We start from the raw sequence: 26339 nt of genomic DNA on the forward strand, positions 1-26339 counted from the left end.
GCTTTCTCTAGTTGCAATGAGCGGGGGCTACTCTTCGGTGCGGTGCGCAGGCTTCTCATTGTGGTGGCTTCTCTTGTTGCGGAGCACGGGCTCTAGGCGCGCGGGCTTCAGTAGTTGTGGCACGTGGGCTCAGTAGTTGTGGCTCGTGGGCTCCAGAGCACAGGCTCGGTAGTCGTGGCGCACAGGCTTAGTTGCTCCGTGGCATGTGGGATCTTCCCAGACCAGGGCTTGAACCCGTGTCCCCTGCATTGGCACGTGGATTCTTAACCACTGCGCCACCAGGGAAGGCCCTGTTTGTTTGTTTTTTATGTATTATTTGTGTGAAAAGTATTATAAACCTATTACAGTACAGTACTATATAGCCAATGGTGTTAGTTGCATACCTAGGCTAACTTTGTTGGACTTAACGAACAAATTGTACTTAAAAACGCGCCCTCGGAATGGAACTCATTCATAATGTAGGGGAGTTACAGTATCACAGCAAAGTGCTGAAAATCACACGTAACCCCCGCCAGGGGTCAGCAAGCTTTCTTTGTAAAGGGCCAGATGGTAAATATGTTAGGCTTTACAAGTTAGACGGTGTCCACACGATGACTCAGCTTTGCTGTCGTAGCGTGAAAGCAGCCACAGATGCTATGTCAACAAATGAGCGTGGCCACGTGCCAATAACTTTGGGCGGCCCCTGCTCTGGAACTGCAATGTCTGATAGTCATATAATGTGAGAGACCCATGTCATTTCGAACTCCTAACAGCCATGTTTAAAAATGTGAAAAGAAACAGGTGAAGTTAACTTTAACAATATACTTAATTTAACCCAACATACCCAAGGTGTATGATGTATGTCAACACATAATTGACATAAAAAATTACCAACAAGGCATGTTACATTCCCTTTTTGCCCCCAAGCTATGTCTTTGCAATCCGCTACGTATTTCGCATTTCCTGCACAACTCAATTCGGACCAGCCATATTTCAAGTGAGAAACGTGACTTTCCGCCAAAAGACGTAATAGTAAAATTAGCTAAGCATCTCTATAAACCCATCAGTTTTCTTTCCCCATCAGAATCAATCATGGGAAGGATGATACTTGGGTAAAGACGGCTGGTTATTTCTCAGTGTGAAGACGCGTTAAGACGGGATATCTTTACTGTTGACTGAAGCAAATCCTTACAAGGCAACTCAGTTTCTCTCCCACCAAAAGGACTTTCATGTCTGAGCAGAGAGAAGGTACAAAATTGAGCTGTGGCTCCAAATATCCCTGCCGTTTGCCTCATCCTGGGCTGGGTGGGAATGTTCCCAGACTCTCCCTTTTTTTTTGCAGAGAAAAATTCTGGGGCGGGTTTGATAACAGACCAGGTCCCAAGGGAGATCCCGGTTCTGGCTCATTCTTTTCCTCCTTGGGTGGGATGGGCGAATAAGATGATATGTCCTTACCTGCTCCAGTTTGAAAATGTGCTGGTTGAAGTAATACTGGAGCTGCTCGTTGGCGTAGTTGATGCAGAACTGTTCAAAACTGTTCCTCTCAAAGTCTTCAAACCCGAAGATGTCGAGGACCCCAATGGACAAGCACTTGGGGAGACAGAGAGAATGGTTATTACTGGTGGGCCCTCCCTCAGGAGCAACCTGTCTGCCGGTGAGGGCCTTAGAACCCGTAATATTAAACAAGGAGCCCTGTGGTTTTTTGATTTTTGGTTTTTGTTTTGTTTTGGGCCACGCTGCATGGCATGCAAGATATTAGTTCCTCGATCAGGGATTGAACTGGTACCCCCTGCAGGGGAAGCCCGGAGTCCTGTGTTTTCGTTCTGTGCTGGGCCCTGAGAATCGCATCCCGTCGGTTCCCTGGCCCTGCCCTGGGAAGAACTGGCCTGTGCCCGACCAACTGCAGCTGAGGTCATGGGTTGCCTGCCGAGGGGGTGTGGTCCTCACCGAGACGGACTCTTCCATGTCCTTCTTGTTGAGGAGGGCGTGGTTGATCCGCAGCACGATCCAATCGAACAGGGCGCTGTACAGTGACTTTGCCATGGAGTCGCGGGCGGTGATGGCCTGTGGGTACAGAGCGGGTGGCACACCTTGGCGGGTCAGGCCCTGAGGTCTGTATGCACAGGCGGGGAGACTGAAGTGGTGACTTGAAACACCCAACTCATCTGACAAGCCCCCTTCTCACTTTGCACGCTGTCCCGTCAGCTTGGATGCCCTGGCCCACCCAAGCGTGAAGCGTGAAGCCCTGACCTGGCAGCCTGCGGTTGGGCCAAGTCTTTCTCATGGGCTGGCTGGCCTCAGAGCACCCTGGGGACTGCTGGGGTGGGAACGCAGGCTCAGGGAGGGCACCATGGGAGAACGAACCAGGAGGCTGGGCTGGGTTCAAAACCAGGTCCCTTGCGGTTCTGGGAGCACCATGGGCCCCATCACTGGGTGCCTAAAAGCAGCGATGGTCTTTACCACTTTTTAAAAAGGCTTGTTGGGGTCTAATTTACATACAAGGAATTCCTTCTTTGTATGTTCTCAGATCTAAGTTGTGACAAGACTCACTTGGCCTGCTATCAAGATCTAGAACGAGTCCCTCTGGTTTTGTGGAAATGGAGCCGTGTAGGACGCAGCCCTGTACGTGGTCTTTTTCTGCTCAGCTTGGCGCCTCTGGGGAGCAGCCGTGCTGCAGGCTCAGGTGACCTGCGGCACCTTTCACGTACCACGGCTGGGTGCCTTTGCCCACAGGGGCTCCAGCTGTCTGCAGTACCCACTTCAGATGCCTAAGCAGCTTCCACCACCAGCTAAAAATCCACCCCCCACCGCGACTAGGTACTTTCCTGCTGCTCCCCAAGCTATAAGTCTAGAGGCGTAAAAACACAAGAAAAACATGTCACAGAGAAAACATCGAGGCTGGCGCAAAGGCCAGGGAGAGGTGCCTTATCAGGATTTAGGGTCACGCTCAAGCCCTGGGGTCGGCAAGTTTTTCGGGCAAGGGCCTGTGAGTTGATAGGACCAGCTTTGCAGGCCAGCTCTGCTGCTGCAGCAGGAGAGCAGCATGTGAATGAACGGGCGTGGCTGTGTGAAAAGAAAGCTTTATTGACAGAAGCAGGCAGTGGGCTGAGTTTGGCCTATGGGCCGCAGGTGGCTATCCTCTGCTGGTGAGAACCAGCGTGCCCGCTGAGCAGCTGGACATAGACACCACACACGTGGCCCCGGCTCTGGCCTTATGAGCTGTGTAGGCTGCTTTGTGCCACCCCTGAGCTCACATGAAAACCAGAGTGTCGCCAGGGTTCTCTGCTGTCACTTTAGGGGCAGGAAAAACACTACCCATGCCAGCTGTCCCTGAAGACTCCCCTTCTGCCCTGTGTATTCATATTTTCGGGCCTGGCACCTCACAGAAGCCCAGGGCAGCACTCACCTCGCTGAGACTATAGGGAAGGATGAGTTTGTCGTTGGAGGTCACTGTTTTTCTTTTGGTCAGAACTTCCACTAAGATTTCTCGCTTCACCTGTTTCAGGGTCAAGGGGTGGGGGGAAGGGATAAATTAGAAGCTTGGGATTAACAGATACACACTACTATTTTTATATAAAATAGATAAACAACAAGGTCCTACTGTATAGCACAGTGAACTATATTCAATATCTTGTAATAACCTATAATGGAAAAGAATCTAAATATATATTCATACGCACACACAAACACATATATATATATATATGAATCACTTTGCTATACACCAGAAACTAACACAGCATTGTAAACCAACTATGCTTCAATAATTAATTAATTAATTAAAAAAAAAAAAGAGAGAGAGAGAGAGAGAAGGGGAGGAAAGTTGGAGAGCTCAGGGACTGGATCCTTGTGTCACTGAGGCAAGGCGTGGGGAGGGAGGGAGAAGGACACCCAGCAGCTGGGCCGGGAAGTGGGCCCAAAGCCCACCCTCAGGGCTGCCAATCCACAGTGTGTGCTACGCCTGGTGTGTCTCAAAATTATCACCACCCACAGGCTTGCTCGATGGCCCCGACAGTGTGGTCACACAGGCCTGGGTGTCACTGCGGGCCTCGGGCCCAGGTGCTGCCTGGTGACCTGTGTTAAAGCTGTCGCTGTTGGAGCGGGTTCCTGGCCTGGGTGCACGGGCTGGGCAAGGGACCTGGCTCTCCCCGACTGCCGAGTCCCATCCATGAGAGGTCAAGTGTTGGGGTAGCAGAGCAGCCCCGGTCTCCCAGCAGACGTGCTCACTCATCCTCATGAGCACAACAGGAGCTGGGGTTCCCTGACGCAGGTGCACTTTAAGAGCCGCAGATGGAATGCATGCTTAGAAAACAGCCTCAGCACCACAGGCATTTGGGGCTGGGTCATTCTTTGCTGTAGGGGGACTGTCTTGTGCATTCCATTACGTCAAACAGCATCCCTGGCCTCCATCCACCAGAAGACAGTAGTACGCCCCAAACGACACCAGACACTGCCCAGCGCTCCTGGGGTTGAGGACAAGCGGACGAGGGGATGGTCCAATCACAAGATGACCTCGCTGATCAAAAGATGATATTTAAAAAAAATTATAGTTGATTTACAATATTATGTTAGTTTCAGGTGTACAGCAAAGTGATTCAGTTTTATATACATATATAAGCGGTAATTTTGAAGAGCCTGCCAAGTGAGGGGTTGAGGTGGGAGAGCCCCAGAGGGAGTCCTTCTGAAATGAGGAAGGGTCAAAAAGATACCTGTACGCCAATGTTCACAGCAGCACTATTTACAATAGTCGAGACATGGAAGCAATCCAAGTGTCCGTCAACGGATGAATGGATAAAGAAGATGTGGCACATATACACAATTGAATATTACTCAGCCATAAAAAAGAATGAAATAATGCCATTTGCGGCAACATGGATGGACTTAGAGACTATCATTCTAAGTGAAGTAAGTCAGACAGAGAAAGATAAATATCATATGATACCGCTTATATGTGGAATCTAAAAGAAAAGGATACAGGCACTTCCCTGGTGGTCCAGTGGTAAAGAATCTGCCTTCCAATGCAGGAGACGCGGGTTCGATCCCTGGTCAGGGAGCTAAGATCCCACATGCCATGGGGCAACTAAGCCTGTGAGCCACAACTACTGAGCCCGCACGCCACAACTAGAGAGAGAAAACCCACATGCCACACTAGAGAGAAGCCCATGTGCCACAAGGGAGAACCTGCATGCAGCAATGAAGATCCCACGTGCCACAACTAAAAACCGATGCAACCAAAAATAAAAAAAGTTTTAAAATAATTTAAAAAATGATACAAACTTATTTACAAGAGAGAAACAGAATCACAGACATAGAAAACAAACTTATGGTTACCAAAGGGGAAAGGGTGGGGCAAGGGATAAATCAGGTGTTTGGGATTAAAGTATACACACTATGGGGCTTCCCTGGTGGTGCAGTGGTTAAGAATTCGCCTGCCAATGCAGGGGACACAGGTTCGAGGCCTGGTCTGGGAAAAGCCCACATGCTGCAGAGCAACTAAGCCCGTGCACCACAACTACTGAGCCTGCGCTCTAGAGCCCACAAGCCACAACTAAAGCCCACGCGCCTAGAGCCCGTGTTCCGCAACAAGAGAAGCCACCGCAATGAGAAGCCCGTGCACCGCAACGAAGAGTAGCCCCCGCTTGCCGCGACCAGAGAAAAGCCCGTGTGCAGCAACGAAGACCCAACGCAGCCAAAAAAAATAATAATAATAAAAAATAAATTTATATAAAAAAATAAAGTATACACACTACTATATATAAAATAGACAACCAACTGTATAGCATATAGCAAGGGGAACTATACTCGATACTCGATATCTTTTAATAACCTATAATGGCAAAAAATCTCTCACTTATATATGGAATTTTAAAAAACGAAAAGCAACCCCCAACTCCCCCCCAAGCTCACAGATACAGAGAACAGAATGGTGGCTGCCAGAGATGGAGGATGGGCAAAATGTGTGAAGGTGGTCAAAAGGCACAAACTTCCGGTTATAAAGTAAGTCATGGGGATGTACTGTACAGCATGGCGACTGTGACTAACATTACCGTATTGCATAATTGAAAGTTGCTAAGAGAGTAGACCTTAGAAGTTCTCATCACAAGAGAAAAGAAAACCCTGTAGCCACCTAGGGTGACAAATGTAACTAGACTTACTGCGGTGGTCATTTTGCAACATATACAGATACTGAATCATTATGTTGTATACCTGAAACTAAAATAATGTCGTATGTTTTTTTTAGTTTTTTTTTTTGCGGTACGCGGGCCTCTCACTGTTGTGGCCTCTCCCGTTGCGGAGCACAGGCTCCAGACGCGCAGGCTCAGCGGCCACGGCTCACGGGCCCAGCCTCTCCGTGGCATGTGGGATCTTCCCGGACTGGGGCATGAACCCGTGTCCCCTGCATTGGCAGGCGGACTCTCAACCACTGCGCCACCAGGGAAGCCTAATGTCGTATGTTAATTATACCTCAATTAAAAAAAAAAAAAGAAACAGAAATGAGGAAGGGACACAGAAGAGATGGTGGGGGGAGGAAGCAGGCAGACAGGCCCCAGTTTACAAAAGCGCAGTCAGTGAAGGAAGTTCTGCGCCTTGGTGGCCGCTGTGGCTAAGGACAGGGGCCAGTACCTTCAGGAGCTGTGACAGTGTGTCCAGCGCCGCAGGGGGCCCAACCTCCAAGCCTTCGTCTCGGCCCGTGGCTTTCTTCTTGTAAGTGACGTTGCCCAGGTACAGGATGGCCGAGAGGATGGAAAAGATCCTGGGGGAGAAAAGGAACCTAGGTCGGGGAACCTTCCCCAGTCGTGAGACAGCAATAGTTTCCAGTGAACTGGGCCCAAGTTTCCAGTGAACGAGGCTGAATTCGTAAAACCAGCAATTCCAGTCAGAACACACGAATTCGAAAGATGTCCAATTCTCCACTGGGGACTCTCTTTGTGGAATAGGACTTGGGAGGCACATATCTCTATTTTTTTTTTGGTGGTAGTGGTGTTGGGCAGGAGCTTAAAATTTTTCTTTTTATGGAGGCATAACATGCATACAAAAAAAAAAAAGAAAAAGAAAACACACAATTCCCCAAGTATAGAGTTTTGATGAAGTGTCACAAAATGTACAGATACCTGTAACTGGCACTCAGACCAAGGAATAGAACATTTCAGGCCCTGGAACCAGCCCCACAGAGGAACCACTGTCCTGACATCTAATACCATCTGTGAACCTGACTTCGGTGAAATCACGTGTACTTGCATCTGGCCTCTTACTGAAAAGGTGTGAGATGGGGGAGCCAGGCGTGTTACCGTGTATAGCACATCCCTTCTTAATGCTGCCGACCAGCACTTCTCAGCCTCTGCAGTGCCGGCACCTGGCTTCTACCTACCCGGCCCCCCTCCCACCCCTGCAGTGTGACACTCCAAAATGTCTCCAGGCAAGACCAAGTGTCCCCTGAGGGTGGAATTGGGGCCCCAGTGAGAACCACTGCTGTGTGTGGGGTTGTCCAGGTAGTCAACAAACTGGGGTCTCATTTTTGTACAGCCCCTTAGCTAAGAACGGTTCTTAAGGGAATTCCTGGTGGTCTGCACTTTCACTGCTGAGGGCGCGGGTTCGATCCCCGGTCAGGGAACTAAGATCCCGCTGGGTGGGGTGGTGGGGAGGAACGGTTCTTCAATGTTTAAGGGGTCGTTAAGAAAGAAAACAGAATGCAAAGAAGAACATGCCACAGAGACCACGTGGCCCACGAAGCTGAGAATATTTACTATCTGTCCCTCTCCAGAAAGTTTGCTGGCCCCTGCAGGGATATATCACGATGTGTTTATTTAGTTAACCTCTGGTTGGTGGGCATTTGGGAGGGTTTCCGGGTTTGGGGGCTGTTATAAACAAGGCTGCTGTGTGCCTTCATGTGCGTGTCTCTGGGTGAGCAGATGTATGCATCTGGTTGTGTACACACATCCGTAGTAGGAACTGCCGAATGGTTGTCCACAGCAGTTGGCCCCATTCGTGCCCCCCTAGCACCATGCTCGGCAGAGATGTTCCCTCTGGGTATCCTGGTCGCCCGGGCAGGTGTGGAGGACACCCTGTGTGGTTTTGAAGAATTAAAACAATTTTTAATTGTGGTCAAACACACATCATATAAAATTTGCTTTCTTGACTGTTTTCGAGGGTATGGCTCCGTACTGTGAAGTATACCCACACTGTTGGGCAACAGCCCTGTGGTTTTTTGTTTTTTGGGTAAATATACCTGAGTAAATTTTATTTTATTAGATTTCTTTCTTCATCTACTGAGATAGTGTAGTTTTCTGCTGATTAACAGAATCTGTTAATTAGTCTGCTAATGTGGGGCTTAAAATTTTTAAATGATGGAGGAATTCCCTGGTGGTCCAGTGGTTAGGACTCCGTGCTTTCACTGCTGAGGGCCCGGATTTGATCCCTGGTCGGGGAGCTAAGATCCCACAAGCCACGTGATGCAGCCAAAAAAAAAAAAAAAAAAAAAAAAGATTTTAAAATGATGAATGACCTTTGAAAAGCCCTGTGGTTTTAATTGGCATCTCCCAATGGCTAATGACGAGCATTCCCTGTCACTGCGCTACTCTCCTTAGTGAGGCTCCTACGAGGGGGTGGGTCACATCTCAGAGTGACTGGTAAGCCCCAGGGGGGCCTGTGTGGGAGATGGCAGGGCAGCTGGGCCCGCCCACTTACTGCTTCTTGGTGGCAGGGAGGAAGCCCACCATCTCCATGGCCTGCTTGAGTCTTTCAAAATCATGCTTGAGATCCTCCCCATCTTCAATCTTCAAGTTATGCTGAAAAACAAAGTCGGCAGTGCTCTGGGTACTTCTGGGCTGGTGAGGGTGGCGTGCGAGGATGATTTTGGCTGGAACTGATGGGGTATGGCCCAGGACGTGGGGAATGAATGGGGTCCTTTATGCCAACCCCCTCTGGGCCTCCTTGGAGTCGGTTTGGGGGCTAGAGAGGGCCAAGGCAGACGGCCTCTGACCTCCCAGCAGTGCGTAAAGAGCCCGTGGGGAACAGAGGCTGCATTTGTGGTTGGGTCTCGGGGCTGTTTACCTGGTTGAGGTAGAAATAATCTTCAGGTTGCTTGAGCTGAAATTCCTGACGCTCTTCCTCGCTGACGCCAAGTAACAAATAATAAAACACATGGTAGTTCCTGTAGGTCAAAATTAGGAGAAAAAAGTTGTTTTTGGAGGCCGAGTGACAGCTACTCTTCAAACCACTACTAATACTGCTTTGGAGACCAGGCCAGGGAGGAAACAGCAGCTCGACTATGTACAAATTTGAGACAATAAGTCGATTCTTATAATGTCTTAAGAAAAAAAAAAACTAAAAAAAAAACAAACCCAAAAATCAAACCAGGAGCTTCTCCAGCGAGTAGATTCCTCAGGTGGTGGGCATATGTCTTGCTCACTGGTGGATCAGAGATGCTTCTAATCTAACCACATTCTGGCAGACTTCTGAGCACCTACTCCACTAAAAGCCCCGGGGAGGCACAAGAAGGTGGCAGGGCTCACGCTCCCAGGAGATCCGCCATGGCCTCCTGTAGATTTCCCCCATCTCAGGACATCTGCTTCTCTCCTTCATAGGGAAGAAGGCAGATGTGATGGATCACCAAGGAAATATCCCCCTACCTCTCATCCTTCTCTTGAGAGACCAGGCGAGACTTTTCAAGCAGGTACTTTTCGACAACAGCTCTGTCATCAAGAGGAAAAAGAAGGACAAGTGTTACACGTTAATACTGTTTCCTTGAAGAACAAGAGTGATTTGTTACCATGGAAAAGCCAGCTGCAGATTAACATCCCTGGACCCACGGTAAACACAGGGACCTAAAGGTAATCACCTTGAGGAAGTGTGGTAAACAAGCAACTTCAATGTTGAAAATCTTACTCTAAAGGTAAATACAATCATCATAAATGTGCCTCGCCCTACGACTACCATCTGCAAAAATAAGGAACCTGGGCTGGCTACTTCTGCCCTCCAGACCAGATTTGGGATGACAGCTGTATGGAAGCCCAACCTGGCATCAGGCAGGACGCCCCACAGGTGGCAGGAATTGAAACGATTGGACCCATGTGCCCACTAATAACACTGGAAGGTTGAACCCTGCTCCCACCATCTCCCCAGCCATGAAATGTTTCTCTAATTGAAAATCGAAATACAAGATAATGGATTCACTTTTCCATTCTTTTTGAAACAACTTTATTGATGATTGATACACGATAAACTGTACCTACTCAAAGCACGCAACGGGATGAGTTTTGACTGGGTCCTTTCACGTAATTTTCAAAAATAGCTTTATTAGGCATAATTGATGCACAACAGACTTACAGTGTGTGACTGGATGAGTTGTGACACATGCAAATCCCTGTGAGTCCACCACCATGACCAAGATAGTGAACACATCCATCACCCTGAGAAGTCTCTGTGGGACCTTTGTCATTTCTCCTGCCACCCACCCCCAAGCAGCCACTGACCATCCCCTAAAGATTAGTTTGGATTTTCTAGAATTTAAAAAAAAATAGGGGATTTCCCTGGTGGTCCAGTGGTTAGGACTCCGTGCTCCTAATGCAGGGGGCCCAGGTTCGATACCTGGTCAGGGAACTAAGATCCCACATACCGCAACTAAGCCCTCGCACCACAACTACTGAGCCCGTGCACTGCAACTAGAGAAGCCCGCGTGCGCAACAAAGAACCAGCACAGCCAAAACAAATAAATAAATAAATAAAATAGACTCATTTAGTATGTACAGTACAGCTGACCCTTGAATAACACAGGTTTGAACTGTGGGTCCGCTTTATACATGGATTTTTTCAATAGTAAATGCTACAGTCCCATGTGATCTGAGGTTGGTTCAATCCATGGATGTGGAATCAGATACATAGGAACCATGGATTTGGAGGAACCTCAGATACAGAGGACCAACTCTAAGGAATCTTTGGATTTTCGACTAACCCCTGCATTGTTCAAGGGTTAACCGAATATTGTATCTGCTTACTTTCACTCAACCCAATGATTCTGAGATTCAGTCACATGGCAGCGTGTATCAGAACTTCATTCTTTTTTATGGCTGAAGAATAGTCTGCACGTACAGACACACCACATTTTGCTTATCTGTTTATCAGTTGATGGACATCTGAAGGACCTGGGTCCATGAGGCTATGTGGGCTCTGGGGCAGGAATAAGGCATGTCTGCGGCCACATCCTCAATGCTAACAGAGACATCAAACATTCCTTGGAGATCTACTACGAGGGATTTTGCAGGGATTCAATGACCTGGATTTAAATGTCCCCAGGTATGGGCACTGTGGCTCCCACCGATGGACTGGATGAGGTGCTAAAAATTGGGAGAGGCCCCACGTTGCTTGGGACCCCACAGGAGGGAGGTGGCCTGACAGGGACCTGAGCCTGGCAGTGGCCCTGCCTCTCATGGGATCCACTATCACCACGTGTGTGAGCTGTACAGGTCTGCAGGTCATCCTCATCTGAACCCATCTTGTTACACTGAAGAGGAAGCGGGTGCCCGAGGGGTGGCAGGGTGGGGCCCCTGGTCCAGGGCCTGCCGGATGCTGCCAGCCTCTCTCACAGGATGGCAGTCTTCTGTCTGCAGCCTTGCACAGACACATGCACACATACAAGCTGCATGGGTGGGTTTCCAAGGGCTCAGACTGTGCTGTCTCTTCTTTCAAACCCGTATTTTCTTCCATTCCTTCCACTGGCCAGTAACCTGTAGTTCTCAGCAGTTTGTTTTCCTGCGGGAGGAGGCTGCGTCTGCTCCTACACTCACATTTTCATCTCAGTCTGTAGCCGATTCCCTGTACTGTGTCGGCATATGGGGGAGGACAGCGACCTCTCAGGGGCACCGAGCTGTCATTTGACTGGCCATCACCTCTTCCCTTTGCTGATCATTCTGGGAGCCTAGGCCCCTACGGGGTTCTTGAGGGAGCCAGGGATCCCGCTGGCACTGAACCCTTGAGCCCACAGGAAGACGAGGCCTTGCAAATTGGGGAACTGGGGGAAGACTTGGACTGCCCCTGACCCTTGGCCTCAGCGGGAAGTGGCATCGAGAAGTGTCACCTGCCCAAAAGCAGAACCGGGTCTGGGCCTGCTCCTCGTGAGGGGGCGGCAGCTGCTCCCTGGACAGGAAGTGTACCTCCCTCCTCAGAGTGTGGGCAGGCCACAGTCAAGGGCTGAGGCAGGACTTCCTTTCCTGAATCTGAGGCCATAGATAGGACTCTGAAGCTGGCCTATGAGGTCCAGCCACCCAGGGCCACAGGAGCTGAGCCTGACAGGAGCTGCAGTGGGACAGGCTGGCCACTTAGCTGAGGGCCAGCCCTGCTGGTGTGCTGGATCGAATGGTGGCCCCCAGAAGACATGTCTACCTGGAACATGTGACTGTGACTGTGAAAAAAGGTCTTTGCAGGTGTAATTCAGTGAAGGATCTGGAGATCAGATCTTCCCCCATGGTCCAGATGGGCCCTAAATCCAAGGACAAGTGTCCCAAAAGACAGAAGAGGAGATCACAGAGAGACTCAGGGGAGACGACCACGTGAAGACAGAGGCAGAGATTGGGGTGACGCGGCCACATGCCAAGGATGCCTGGAGCCCCCAGAAGCTGGAAGAGGCCAGGAGGGATCCACCCCTAGAGCCTCTGGAGGGAGCGTGGCCCTGCCCACACCTTGATCTTGGACTTCTGACCTCCAGAACTGTAAGAGAATAAACTATTGTTTTGAGCCAATTGGTTTGTGGTACTTTGTTTCAGCAGCCACAGGACATGAAATGGAGAATGCAGGAAGGAGAGATCTGGGCGGAGAAGGTGGGGGGCGGTGCCCACTGGCAGCAAAGGCTCTGGCTTCTGGCCTGCAGAGCCAGCCTGGGACCCAGGAGAACATGTGCAGCCTTTTGGTGTCTCTGCTCCCAAGAAGCCACTGGAACTAAAGAAACTGTTTCTGTGTCCTCTACCCAGTAAGATACGCTGGGCTTTTCCTGCTGGTCAGAGGCTCTGCAATGTGGCAGATACAACTGTGCAAAATATGGACCCATGGGAGAAAAGCAGATTTAAAATAAGGAGTGAGGGGGAACTCCCTGGCGGTCCAGTGGTCAAGACGTGGTGCTTTCACTGCGGGGGCCCGGGTTCAATCCCTGGTCGGGGAACTAAGATCCTGCAAGCCACGCAGCACAGCATAGAGGAGATTAGAGTAGACTAGAATAGAATAAAATAAAGTAAAATTAGTGAGGGTCTTTGTGGAGAAAGGGCTGAAACTTGCGGGGCAGGTGGGGACAGGTGGGTGGCTCCGCCCATGCAGATGCCAAGCTGGGCCCAGCAGTAGTCGGGAAGGGACCACTGGACAGCCCATGGGGGGGCTGAGGCCCACTTCCAAGTGTCCCCGAGGGCTAAGGGGCCAGAGCAGATGCTGCGTTTATTGAGGGTCTCTCTCCTGCACTACTGCCCATCAGGGCCTGGGCAGTGGGAAAAAGGAAAGAAGCCAGAGGCTGAAGGATTTGGGAAAATAACATTTCTGTCCTCATCTTGAACAGGCACCATCAACTGAAACGGTCGTCAGTTAGGTTTAGATGGACAGAAGAACCTGGATATTTTGAAGTCCTGGAGGACCTCTCCCTTCCTGAAACACCGGCGCCTTCTCACGGCCTCCGGGGGCCTGTTGCTCGGGTCTCCCCACGTCTAACATTTAAGGCTTCTAATCCTGATGCTCAGAACATCGCCTGGAGCCTTCGCAAATCCCACTGCCACTGCAGACCCTCACATCAGAATGTGGAGGGGGTGGGTTCCTTCGAGCCACCAGGCAATGGATTGTGCCGAAAAGCCTTTTTTTTCCCCACTGTGAAATAGTTTTATTGGCTCATAAGACCTTTGCCTGTTAGAAAAATACCTAGAACCCTATGCAGTATTAAATCACAATTACATTTTTTTAACTACTTGAAACTACCCAGAATATAATTTTTTTAAAGAAAAAAAATCCTATAGTATTAAATTCTGAAATGACATTATGACAAAATAGATAATTCCTTGTAACATTAACTCATTGCATAAAGCTGCCAGATATTTTCATTAGTATAACCATTGCACAGAGTGCAAATGGACACAATTTCTTTCTTTTTTTTGGGGAACACAATTTCAACATGACACATTTAGCTGAATTTAACTGTGCCCTCACCTAAGGAACTCACATTTCTGGCACAAAATGTAGACCTGTTTTAACTTCCACCAGGCAGTCAACATCACAATCCAGTTACCACTTATGGACTCATCCACCTACTCATCCATCTGTCCATCCAAATCCATCAATCTACCCACCAGCCTCTCATGAATCTACCCATCCACCAATGAGTCCATCCATCCATCCATGAATCTATTCATCCGTCCACCCATCCATGAATCTACCCATCCATCCATCCATCCATCCATGAATCTACCCACCCATCCATCCATCAATCTATCCATTTTTCCACCCATCCATCCATCCACCCACCCACCCATGAATCCATCCATCAATCTATATACCCTCCCTCTCACCCACCCATCTCCTTTGAGTACTTCCCTGGACAACTGCCTCACTTTGCTACCCAGCATCCCGTCTCCTTCTAGCTAAAGGGGCATGTTTGGCAAATGCCAGAGTCCACATCAACTCTCCCTGTGGCGTCCTTAGACCCACTGAATTAGAAACATCAAGACCAGGGCACCTGTGGCGTGCCCTTGCCTGTTCTTGGCAAACTCTATCATGCTAGGACCTCTAGCTCATTATACTTACTCCGTGGGTGCCTGGGCCCACGGGGCTGCCCTGGGGAAGGTAGGGTTGGTTACGAGGGTGCCGCCCCTCCCCCACCCACACTCCCACCTCGACCCACTGCTCAGACTTTCACATCAACGACTGAACATCACACTTGCTTCCCTGTACGATTCACAAATGCCTGCCAGCCCACGATTTCAGCACCCAGCTCTCTGCTGGCTCAGTCCTGGCACCCCGCTGCAGGGAAGCTCAGGACCTCAGACCGAGGGCTGAGTGCACAGCCTGGGCGGCTACAGACTCACCCTCTCACGATGCCGCTCTCCAGGTAGTTGACCTGGATAAATTTCCCAAATCGGCTGGAATTGTTGTTGTGAGCCGTTTTAGCATTCCCGAAAGCCTGGGAGGAAAACAAAAGGAGGTTTTCAGGTTGTGAGGATGAAGTTTCTACAGGCCTCGGCCTGGAGCCTGGGGGCTCCCTGGAAGTCACGCAGAGACTCCAGGAGAGACCTGGAGAACAGAAAGGTAGGTAGCCCCAGCGCATCCCACGGGCTTACTCTTTATCTCTGTGTTTGGGGGTGTGGGAGGCGTTCAAGTTTTAAGTCCTGGACATTAGAAATGCCAATCGTCAGACTTCTTTTTCAGTAATAACTGTTCACGTAGCAAACTCCGGCCTGTGGGCCAAATCCAGTCCACTGCATGTTTTTGTATTGCCTGTGAGCCAAGAGTGCTTTTTACATTTGTAAATGGTTTCAAAAAAAACACCCCCAAAACCCAAAAAAACAAAAAAACCCAAGATGAGTAATATTCCCTGCCATGTAAAAATCCTATTCCCACGTCAGTATCCATAAATGAAGTGTGTTGGCACACAGTCAGGACCGTTCATTTACTGGTTGTCCACAACTGCTTTTCTGCCGCGATGGCAGGGTAGCTGTGACAGAGACCATCTGGCCCACAAAGCCAAAAATATTTGTTACCCAGAATATTTACTTCCAGAAGGAGTTTGCTAGGCCCTGGGTTGATACGGGCTCCAGGCTGGACACCTGCAGTGTGAGGGAGCAGACGTGGGGACAGGTCCCAGGCTGGAGGGGTCCTGCAATTCCATGGGATGACAAGCTGGTTCACTGCAAATTTTTTTTTTTAAAATTGGGGTAAAACTAGCATAACATAAAACTAAGTTTTTAAAAGTGAACACTTCAGTGACAGTACATTCACAATGTTGTGCAACCATCACCTCTATCTAGTTCCGGAACATTTCCGTCACCCCAAAAGGAGACCCGTCCCCATGAGCCGTCACTCCCCAACTCCCTCCCCCAGCCCCTGGTAACCACGAATCTGCTTTCTGTCTCTGGATTTGCCCGTTCTGGACATTTCACATAAGTGAGGGCATACACTAGGTGGCCTTTTGCATCCGGCTTCTTTCCCTCAGCCTGATGTTTTCGGGGTTCAACCACACTGTGGTAAGAATCAGGGCTTCATCCCCAGTATATAGAGGAAAGGCTGCATAGTGCTCAGAGCCTGTGGCTTGGTCAAGTCCCCGTGGGGTCTCCCACGTGACCACCGTCCAGATTACAACAGGGAACACCCTCTGTCCCCCACGAAGGTTCCTGGGGTACCCCCTTTCCACATGGTACCCAGACAGGGAGAACAGCCAGGGAGAGGGTGTGGTGGAGCCTTGGGGCGCACTCAGGGCAGGAAAGGTATCTGGGGAGTGGGGTTCCCTGTTTTGGGGGAGTGAGAGGCCAGTAAAAGAGGTGGTGGTGAGGCCGGGCAGAGGAAGGGAAGAGGCAGAGATGGCATGGCATGGGGTGACACCCCGAAGTTACACGCGCAAAGGGAAGCTTGGCAGAAACGAAAAAGGTGCCAGGCTCACACTGTTCCCGTTTGAGGAGGCTGAGCCGGGCAGAGGAGGTTGGAGGGAGGAAGGCGGCAGCTGGAAGGAGGTGGGAAGGCCACTGCCAAGGTCTGGATATGTGTGTGGGGGGTGGGGGACAAGGGCAGGGTGCAGAGAGGCGGCCAGGCTCTCAGGGGAGCCAGGAACAGGGAGACACTGAGAGGAGCCGGGATTTTCTTGAAATCCTCATTCTGCAGGGGGGATGGATGCAGGTCCCTCATTGATCAGAGCTTCTGGTGTGCGACCGCCTGAAGGCAGAAGCCCCATAAAAAAGCATCTGCTGGAAGGCCTGGGGTTCTTCCTCGGAAAATGGTTCCATTCAGCAGAGCTTGCGATCAGGGCTGAGGCCCCCCGGTTGGGCCCACGTGCCTGTCACGCTCTTGGCTGCTCAGGTCACAGGATGAGTGACTTCCTGCCCGGCTGCCCCTGGGGCTCCAGACCCCAGAGACGGGCCTCGCTGTAGAATCTGAACCAACTTCCAAGTTGCCAAGCAGGGGAGCGACAGAGGAGGCGGCGGCCCCAGAGACGCAACCCGGCCCTGACTGCAAAGGGGGTACCTTCAGGGTGGGGTTGGGGGAGCCCTTTGAGGGGGGTCTCCACCTGCCCTGGTGGAGCAGAACCGAGCTTGAGAAGGTGCTTTCTGGAGTCAGACAGCAGCCAGAGACCACACCCCCTCCTCTTCTTCACAGCATCCTGATGTGTGTGACCGAGCTATAGGCCAGCTGCTGGGGGCCAGGCCACGGTCTGCCCTGCGCTCCTGACCTCAGCACTGCTGACACTTGGGGTGGGATCCTTCTCTGGGGTGGGGCCGTTGTTCTGTGCACTGTAGGGTCTCCACCCACCATATGCCGGTAGCATCTGGGACAACGCAGAACATCCCCAGAGACAGCTGAATTGCCCGAGTTGAGAAGCACTGCTGTGTACAGATGGAGGTAAAAGGGGTTTGCAGGGTCGGGTCGTCTGGGGCTCCCTCCTGTCACGAGGGTCCCCAGGCGCACTGCAGGCATTGATGGGCTCCCTGGCGAAGAAAACTGTCTTTCCAGGTTTAACCTCCTGTTCCCTCTAAGTTCAGCTTTTAAAGGGGTAAAGCCCATGGGGTAAAGCCACAGCTCTGAGAAAAGCAGACAGCAGATCTGTCTCCTTTCCTTCCAGACCCTGCAGGGTGGTGTCTGAGCTGAGGACAGACCTGCTTTGTGGTAAAATGAGCTCCCACGAGTGAGCATGCCAAGTCCTGCATGTCCTAACTTGAAACAGATGGCAGAGGGGTGCCTGACACCGAGTGGGCTCCCTCCAGGGGCAAGTCCTAAGTCCCTGCAGTGCCTGTGTTCAGGGCCTCTGCAGAGACAGCCCAGAAATGCACATTTGCATCCGGAAGAGCCATAGTGGTCCCTTCTGAAGTCGGGACAAGTCTCTGTGGCGATTTCTAAGGAAACAACCAGGCCTGGCGTCCTGGGGATAAGAGGGAATGTCTTCGGGATGTGAGGGCCCACCATCTCTCTGGTTCTGCGATTACCAGCGCGGGGCCTAGTGACCTCATGCGTCTGGTATGCGGTCTCAACACACTGCGACTTTTCAAAGCTCATCTAAAAATATCCGGTTGGTGCTATTATACGTCCCTTAGAGGAGGAGGAAATGCTGGCCTGGCACCCGAAGCCAGGGGAGCTATTGTGTAGCTGTTCCCGGGGCCGTGCGCTGCCTCCAAGCACAAGGGTGGCTGGTGTGCCCGGTGGATCATGTGGGGTTGGGGATGGATGGAAGGGGTGAAGCGGGACCTGGGTGCCAGCAGTGGTGCGATATGATCTGGCACTGGCGCAGGCGTGGCCACATGCTCATGCTGTCTTCCCATCACGTCAGACGATCCACGGCTCTGGCAAAACGCTATTCGAGAAAGGCCTCTACTTTCTCTGAAATGATTTTTTTCCCTTTTATAATATAAAAGACATGTTTCTAACATAAGCTGTACACTTGGAAAAAAAGATAGAACCATGCTAAAAGTTTACCTAACGAAAGGAAAAAACCATAAAGAGATGACCCATTAATTCAACCCCACCCCCAAGCACGGTTTCTAGGTAAAATGAACGAAGCAGCCGTACCCCGACTTCCTCAGATCATGTGCCCCCTCCAGGTGGCCCCCCCCTACCCTGACAAGGATGCCAAGAGCCAGGGGATGTCTGGCTGTCTTCTAACTGCCTCTGCCTTTGAGGTTCTCCTTTGGGGAGACTAAAAAAGCTTTTTTAAATCAAAGACGTCCAGGGTTGGGGACTTCCCTGGTGGTCCAGTGGTTAAGAATCCGTCTTCCAATGCAGGCGACACCGGTTCAATCCCTGGTCGGGGAACTAAGATCCCACGTGCCGCGGGGCAACTAAGCCCGCGCGCCAGAACTAGAGAGAAGCCCGCGCACCTCAATGAAGCGAAGATCCTGTCTGTGCACCACAATGAAAGATTCTGCGCGCTGCAACTAAGACCCAACAGACCCCCCCGCCAAAAAAAAGACATCCAGGGTTGAGCAGCCTACATAGCCAGAAATTTCCAGACGGTACATTTTCTATCTAAACAGGATGGCTCTTCTCTCTGTTGGAATGCACAGTAAGTATTTTAGGAAGAACAGCGATATAACATCAAAGAATGACCTGTGGTGTACACCAGCCCCACGCCAGGAGTGCTGTGGGCGTGTGACTCTTCCCTTTGCTCGAATTCCTCTAAGGGACAGACCTGCCTTCCTCATTTCCGATGAGGAAACTGAGGCACAGAGAGGTCAACTGACCTCCCCGAAGTCTGCCCCGACCCCCAACCCACACCATGCCCGTAGCCGCTCAGTCCCTGGTCCAGGCTGGTTCTCAGAGCTGGGAGCCAGGTGAGCAGGCCTGAGACTTTTCGGGGCGTCTGTCTGCCCCGGCAGCCCGGCAGGTGGATTCCCGAGCCTTGAGTTCACACCTGGTCTCTTGTGCATCCCATATGAAAACTGGACAAGCCTTGAGACGGACTGCATTAGGCAAACAGTGTTTTGCTTTCCAATTTCAAAACTGAAAAGCCCCATTGAATGAGCTCACCAAGGCAAACGTGCTTGCTATCTCCTGTGTTGACAGTTGACCCCAGAGAAGGGGTTTCCCTGGAGAGAAGTCCCTCAGCCTCACCTTGCACGGTGGTGGTCCTTCCAGCCAGGCGGAGGTGGCCTGAACTGGGATAACTCCTTTGCCCTCAGATACACCTGCAGCCGTCCTCACTTGCTGCGGTGGTTTCGTCTTGGTTGTGGGGTTGGACTTCTGTTTTCCTGATCTAGCCGCAGGGAGCTCCCTTCCCAAGGGTGTGGTGCTTTTGTACGTGTGGTTTCATTCGTTCACTTGACAACAACGTATTGGTTGGCTGTCGTTGTGTCTGGCACCGTTCTGGCCTCAGAGAGCCCCCTCCCTGGTGGTGCTCTGACAGGGACACCCCCTCCACGTACACCTTGGCCATGGCTCAGATGTCACTACCTCCCGACACCCTGGAGGCTGCCCACTGCCTCTCATGACCTTGACACTGTCCCTCCCCCTGCGATGCCACATCTGGGCGGAGCCTCTGTTCCCCACCCCGGGACCACAAGCCATGCCATACAGGACTTCCGAATCTCTTGTGTCCAGTCAAGGCCAGAGAGGAGTGACCACTGTTGCCAGGAAAGGCTGCGAATGGTAAGAGAACACTAGCAAATATTAGGCCACTGTGAAGCCTAAAAATGGGGCTGAAAGGGAGACTGTCTCCCGCTCACCGGCCTGCAGGAGCCCTCTTGTTCCAGCCCTGGGTGTGGGTGCAGAAAGGCAACACCCGAGGGTGATTGGGAACCAGCCCTGGCACGGCAGCCCCACCGCTGGAACTCGGGCTATTTTATTTTCCCAAGTGCTCTCCAAGTTCCAGGCGTACCTTTCTATGTGAAACGGCGCTCAGCCCATGCCCAGATCGTGTCCATCTGGGGACACAGGCGACTGCCGGACCCGCAGGAGGAGAGCTGGGAGGCGTCCCATGGCCCGAGGCACCCTGGAGATCTGCTCTGTTGTGTCTGCTGAGCAAACATCCCCAGGGGCATCCAGTCAGGCTGGGGCTCTCCTGTGTGGAAATGCCAGGAAAATAAACCCCAGGTGTGTGTGGGGTGGAGGGCTACTTCCTGGTGAGAAGCCCAGGAGAACAGCTCTGCATCGGCAGGGGATTCGGACAAATTAGTTCACTGCTCTTGAGTTTCAAGTTCCTCTCCTGTAAAACGAAGGCGTAAACCCCTGTCTTCTCAGGTTGTTTGAGGATGAAACGGGACCATCTGTGTGAACCAGGGGCGGGCCAACTTGTTCCATGAAGGGCCAGCTAATAAATATTTGGGGCTCTGCTGCAACAACTCAACTCTGCTGTGGGAGCGTGAAGCAGCCACAGACGACCCGTACGTGAATGGACGTGGCCATGGGGAGGACACCTACGTGATGCCCAGGATGGGGGGAATGCGGGGTGGGTGGCGGGCTTAGACGCTGACCTCTACCGGGGTCAGCAAATCACGGCCAGCCACCTGTTTCTGTGTGGTCTGTGAGCTAAGAATGGTTGTCACATTTTTAAACGCTTGAAAAAAAAATCAAAAGAATATGTCACAACACATGAAAGTGATATGAAATTCAACGTGCAGCCACCATGAATAAAGTTCTGTTGGCGCACAGCCACGTCTGTTTACGGACGGTCTGTGTCTGCTTTTGGACTATGGCAGGGTTGAGTCGTGGTGGTGAAGACTGGTCCAGCAGAGCTGACAATACTGACCCTCGGGCCCTTTACAGGGTAGGTGTGCCAGCCACTGTTCTAGAGGCTCTCAGTTAAACGTCCCCTTCTCCCAAAGGGGGCCAGGGCAGTGCTGGGGCCGGGAGAAGACTCCAACACTCAGACATGCAAGGTGAGCATGACAGGGTGTGAGCGTTGCCTGGGCTGACTGGTCTCCCCCCAAAGCACTGTAGGGACACAGAGAAGCAGGACCAGGAAGCATGGAGGACAAAATGGGCCAGTGGAGTCACAGGCTCAGAGGGGCTGTGTGGAGAGACAGAAAAGCTCCCTGGGGGCTGGGAGCGGAGGGGGTGGGAGGTGGGGAAGGGAGAAGCTCGGCCGATGTGATTTCCACAGAGCTGCTATGCAGAGAACAGATGGAGGGAGGTGGATCCAGGGAGGGTGAGGACAAGTATGACGGTGGGAAGGGGGTGGCGATGATGGTGGTGAGAGGCAGTGGCTGTGGGGAGGAAGATGGGACCCCCGATCCCCTGCCAACCCACGTAGGTGATAGCTGCAGGCTCCGTGGGCCTGTGGATGCCGGGCAGGAAGTGGAGGAATCACCCCCAACCTCATGGCTCCCCAAATCACAGATGAGGAAGTGGAAACTTTCCAGGGCCTGGCTGACATCCAGCCTTAGCCTGGGTTCTGTTCTCTTCCTGTTGCCCACGGGGCTTGGGACACCTGGCAGGCTGGATGGACAGACAGACGGGCGGATGGAGGCACGTAGAGAGAGCCGAGTGCTGACAGGACATAAGACTCACCCCATCTCCGTGCCCCCAGTTTGTAACAGGCTCTGTTACTCTTATCCGGAAGGGCACTGACTGTCAGCCACAGATGGACAGAAACGCTGAAAACAAGGGCTCCTGGGGTCAGAACAAGGCCCTTTGAAATGGACAGATTCCTACCAGGGGCTGAAGTTTCACGGTAAACTGTGCCATGGAGTGAGTGGCAGGGAGGTGGGGTGATCGAATCTTAGAAAAAAAAAGAAAAAAGAAATCCAGTATGAAACAAGTTATTGTATCTCATACTTCACTGAATTTTGGTTTAGGTTATAAATGAAACCACGTGTAGATCACAGAAAGAATAAAGAACAAATTAAGCTTTGATGGGGGAGGGTCTTGCTTGGTTCTTACTGTACCAAAAATATTTGAGGGATTCATCAAGATCCCTGAGGGCTCATCTTACCCATTTGATACCCAAGTCATTCTCTTTGGGGTTTACTTGGTTCTTTTTCTCAGGTTTTAGAGTTGGGAAATTAATTCGCTTACTTTCATTTGCTCATATTTATGGATATAATGTGTTTACGGCTACGAATTATCCTCTCATTACTGCTTTAAACACATCTCATGGATTCTGATAGTACACAGTTTTGGTCACTGATTTCCAGAAAATCCACAATTTTGGTTTTTAAGTTCCCCTTCATCCAAGACTTAACAGAAGGCTAGTTTTTCTTTAAAAAATTTTTTTTCCATATGGAAGAGCTTTAAAAAATTAATTTCTAGTTTTATTGCATTGTTAAGAGCACTGACTAATAGTTCCCATTTTGGAAATTCTAGATGCTTTCTCTGTGACCTGATATAGGGATGAGTTTTGTGAATATTCCATGAATACTTAAGACTTATTCTCATATTGGAGTGAAGTGTTTGCAACATGGCCACAAGATCTGCCTAAATGTGTGGTTTGGGCATCTTACATCCCTGCTTATTTGCTGTCCACTCAATGAGCCTTATGTTATGTGTTTGTAACTATTTCTCCCAGTATCTTTTATAATTTCTGCTTTGTAAAAGCAGCTGCTGTGTTGTATGATGCATAGATGTTGACAACTATTATACCTTGAGAGTAAATTGAGGATTTTAGCATTATGATGAATCTTCTTCATCATGCGACATTCAGAGGCCTGACCTCTACCTTTTCCACATCACAATTCTATCCTGTTTCTATCTGCCTGATACATCTGTGCCTGTCCCTTTACTTTTAGCTTCCTGAACTACTTTGGTTTAGTTGTGTCTTGTTCATAAAGCATGGAGTTGAACTTTGCTTTGTGAGTCAAGCTGAAAATTCTCTCCGTTTAGGCAGAATGAACCTGTTTAGATTTAGCAACACGATGGACTCATTCCCTTCTGAAATTCAGGCTTCCATCACTAGCTCTCTTCCCCATCTGCTGCTTGTGAGTGTGGCTGAGTAACTATAAGTCAGAGCAATTCTCCAGGTCACTTTTGACGACTTCCTGAAATCACGCACCTTTTGCAAGATTTTTCAACCTCACTTTGCAACTGATTTGGTTTGCATTTGTGTGGTGGGATGCATCTGGGAGAGAGGACCCACTAGGCCTGGCGGACTGGAAGGAGCCATACTTAGGCTGAGCCAAGTGGGGAGTGTGAGTGGAGGGCTTGTTCCGTAAGTGGCGGCTCATTATGGAAGGTTTCATTTTAGAATGATGTTTGTTTCCCTACACAAATCCCAAACTGCATGCATGGCGCTGCTGATGAGAACAGCAAGGACTTCTGATACTTTCCATGCAGCAAAACTAAGCATTGGCATACGTGAGGAAAGTTGAGCTTCCAGGGGTGGGCTGGAGGGACAGTCTGTGGTCTCCAGAGCTCCCTCCACCCTCCCTACAGGTGCTGTAGCCTCTCTCCAAACTCTTGGGGAGAGGGATGCCCCTTGGGGCCCCAGGCTCCCCTTGGGCCCACCCTCCATACCTGGGGTGAGCAAACCTGTCATCCTGGGGCTCTCCTGATTACAACAGTGGGGAAGGAGAGTCAGAATTGTCAAGATTCCCCGCCCCCCACCATGAGTCACCACTACCTTGCTGCTCTGGTAGGTTACGGTGAGAGAGAGAAAAGGTTGAGAATCCAAGTATGAGCTGTGGGGATTTGTTAGAGATACAGACTTGGGGGCTTCCCTGGTGGTGCAGTGGTTGAGAGTCCGCCTGCCGATGCAGGGGACGCGGGTTCGTGTCCCGGTCCGGGAAGATCCCACATGCCGCGGAGCGGCTGGGCCCGTGAGCCATGGCCGCTGAGCCTGCGCATCCGGAGCCTGTGCTCCGCAATGGGAGAGGCCGCAGCAGTGAGAGGCCCGCGTACCAAAACAACAACAACAACAACAACAAAAACATAAAAAAGATACAGACTTGGGCCTCAACCCAGACTTGCAGAATTTCTGGAAAGGCTAAGGAGCCAAAATTCCTAAAGCAGAGCCTGAGGCTCTTCTGATTCCTGGAAGGGTGAGAAATATTGCCCTAGGGTTTATTATGAGAACGAAGTATCTCTAGGGAGAGATAAAGCAAGAGGATGTCTACTTATGCCCCTCCCTCTTTCTTGAACACCTGGAGTAGGGGTCTTGATAGTCTACAGTGGGACAGAGCAAAGAGCTTCATGCTCAGTGTACTTAGTTTAATTAGACAGCTTTCCTCACGCTTAGCCCCAAGAGACAGGAAACTTTCATATTCCAGGGTTTCACCGAGATCAGCCACTCCCCACCAGTACCCCAACCCCAGATGGGTCCAATTCACATCCTGACTGCCACTCGGTAGCCTTGTTCAGCCAGGCACTGTAAGGTGGAGGGGAGAGGGAGAAGAAATCAGGCCCCCGTGATGATGAAGGAACAGGCGCAGGAAGAAAAATCATTGCCCAGAGCCACCTCTCAGCTGTGATTCCTCATAGTCCCGAGAAGCAAGGGATTATCTAGGAAACTGGGCTCAGTGGCTTGGCCCCAGTCCTGACAAGAGGTTGTGCTTTGTTCTGATGTAGGCCCGGCTGGGAAGCCAGTACCGTGGACACCACCCTGGCTGCTGGACACTGTCACCTGTACACACCAGCGGGGCCACCAGCTGGAGCCCGGGCAGTGGCAGGAAATATTTCAGAGGAAGAGACAATAGGATATGGTGATAGCGAGTATGCAGGTGATAGAGGAAAGCACCAAAGACCAGTGGTGATGGCTCAGCCGACCGAAATGGAGAAGTAGGAGAGGGCAGAGGTGCGTGGGGTCAAAGTTCAGTTTGCCAGGACCTTACCTGAGATTTGCATCTCATGGATGTGGTGGGATTTTGTCTAAGTGTGTGTGTGTGTGTGTCTGTGTTGGCGGGGGGTCCACAGACTATGCCCCACAGGCCAAATCTGGCTTGATACCTTTCTTTTCTTTAATAACTTTTAAATTTTAGTACAGTTTTAGATTTACAAGAAACTTCTAAGAATATTACAGAGAACTCCCAAGCACCCCACACTCAGTTTCCCCTACTGTTAATATTATGGTGGCGCGTTTGTCACAACGAACAAATGAACCAATATTGACTGATATATTATTATTAAACTAAGTTAGCATTTCATTCGGATGTCCTCATTTCCCCGCCTAATGTCCCTTTTTCTGTCCCAGGATCCCACGTTACATTCGGTCCTCACATCTCCTTGACGGCTCCACGCCAGGTTTCTCGGACTCGTTTTTTGAGATCTTGACAGTTTTAAGGAAGACAGGTTGAGTATATTGTAAGATGTCCTTCAATCTGGGTATCTTTGATGCTTCTCTCCCACTGCCTGTTTTTTGCAAATAAAGTTTTACTGGCAAACGACCCCACCCGTTTGTTTACGTATTGCTTTTGCTCTGCGATGCAGAGTGAGTAGCTGTGAGCTAAGTAGTGACAGAGACTGCGTGGCACTAAAATCTGGAAATGCTAACTAATGTGGCCTTTTACAGAAACAGTTTGCAGATCCCTGGTATAAACTACCACGTCAGGGCTTAAGCTTAAACTGCCTGATCCAGGATACACTCCACGGGAACAGCCACTGCAAACCCGCTCTGGCCAATTTTATTGTCACTCAACCTTGGGGGACGGTTTTGCCAATTAGCATAATGAATGTTCCACTTCGAATATTCATGGGTGGAACCGGTGATGTTCAAGACAAGTGGCTGGAGGAAACATTCTTCCCACACTTGCTTGAGAAATTCCACCTAAGAGGGC

At 50.6% G+C, this 26339-nt stretch overlaps 1 protein-coding gene across 1 annotated transcript in view; it reads right to left on the bottom strand.

Moving 5' to 3' along the window:
* The window catches only part of MYO9B (myosin IXB), an 88646-nt gene that overhangs the window by 30106 nt on the left and 32201 nt on the right, over positions 1-26339 (bottom strand). Inside the window, exons 3-10 of the mRNA XM_082836105.1 lie at positions 15027-15121; positions 9609-9671; positions 9031-9130; positions 8665-8765; positions 6604-6733; positions 3386-3475; positions 1927-2043; positions 1435-1569 (exon numbers count right to left, since the gene is read on the bottom strand). Coding sequence (XP_082692231.1) covers positions 1435-1569; positions 1927-2043; positions 3386-3475; positions 6604-6733; positions 8665-8765; positions 9031-9130; positions 9609-9671; positions 15027-15121 — 831 coding nt within the window. The remainder of the gene's footprint in view (positions 1-1434; positions 1570-1926; positions 2044-3385; positions 3476-6603; positions 6734-8664; positions 8766-9030; positions 9131-9608; positions 9672-15026; positions 15122-26339) is intronic.

Source organism: Leucopleurus acutus (genome assembly GCF_964270905.1).
Source record: "Leucopleurus acutus genome assembly, chromosome: 3".
In the NCBI taxonomy this organism is placed as follows: Eukaryota; Metazoa; Chordata; class Mammalia; order Artiodactyla; family Delphinidae; genus Leucopleurus; species Leucopleurus acutus.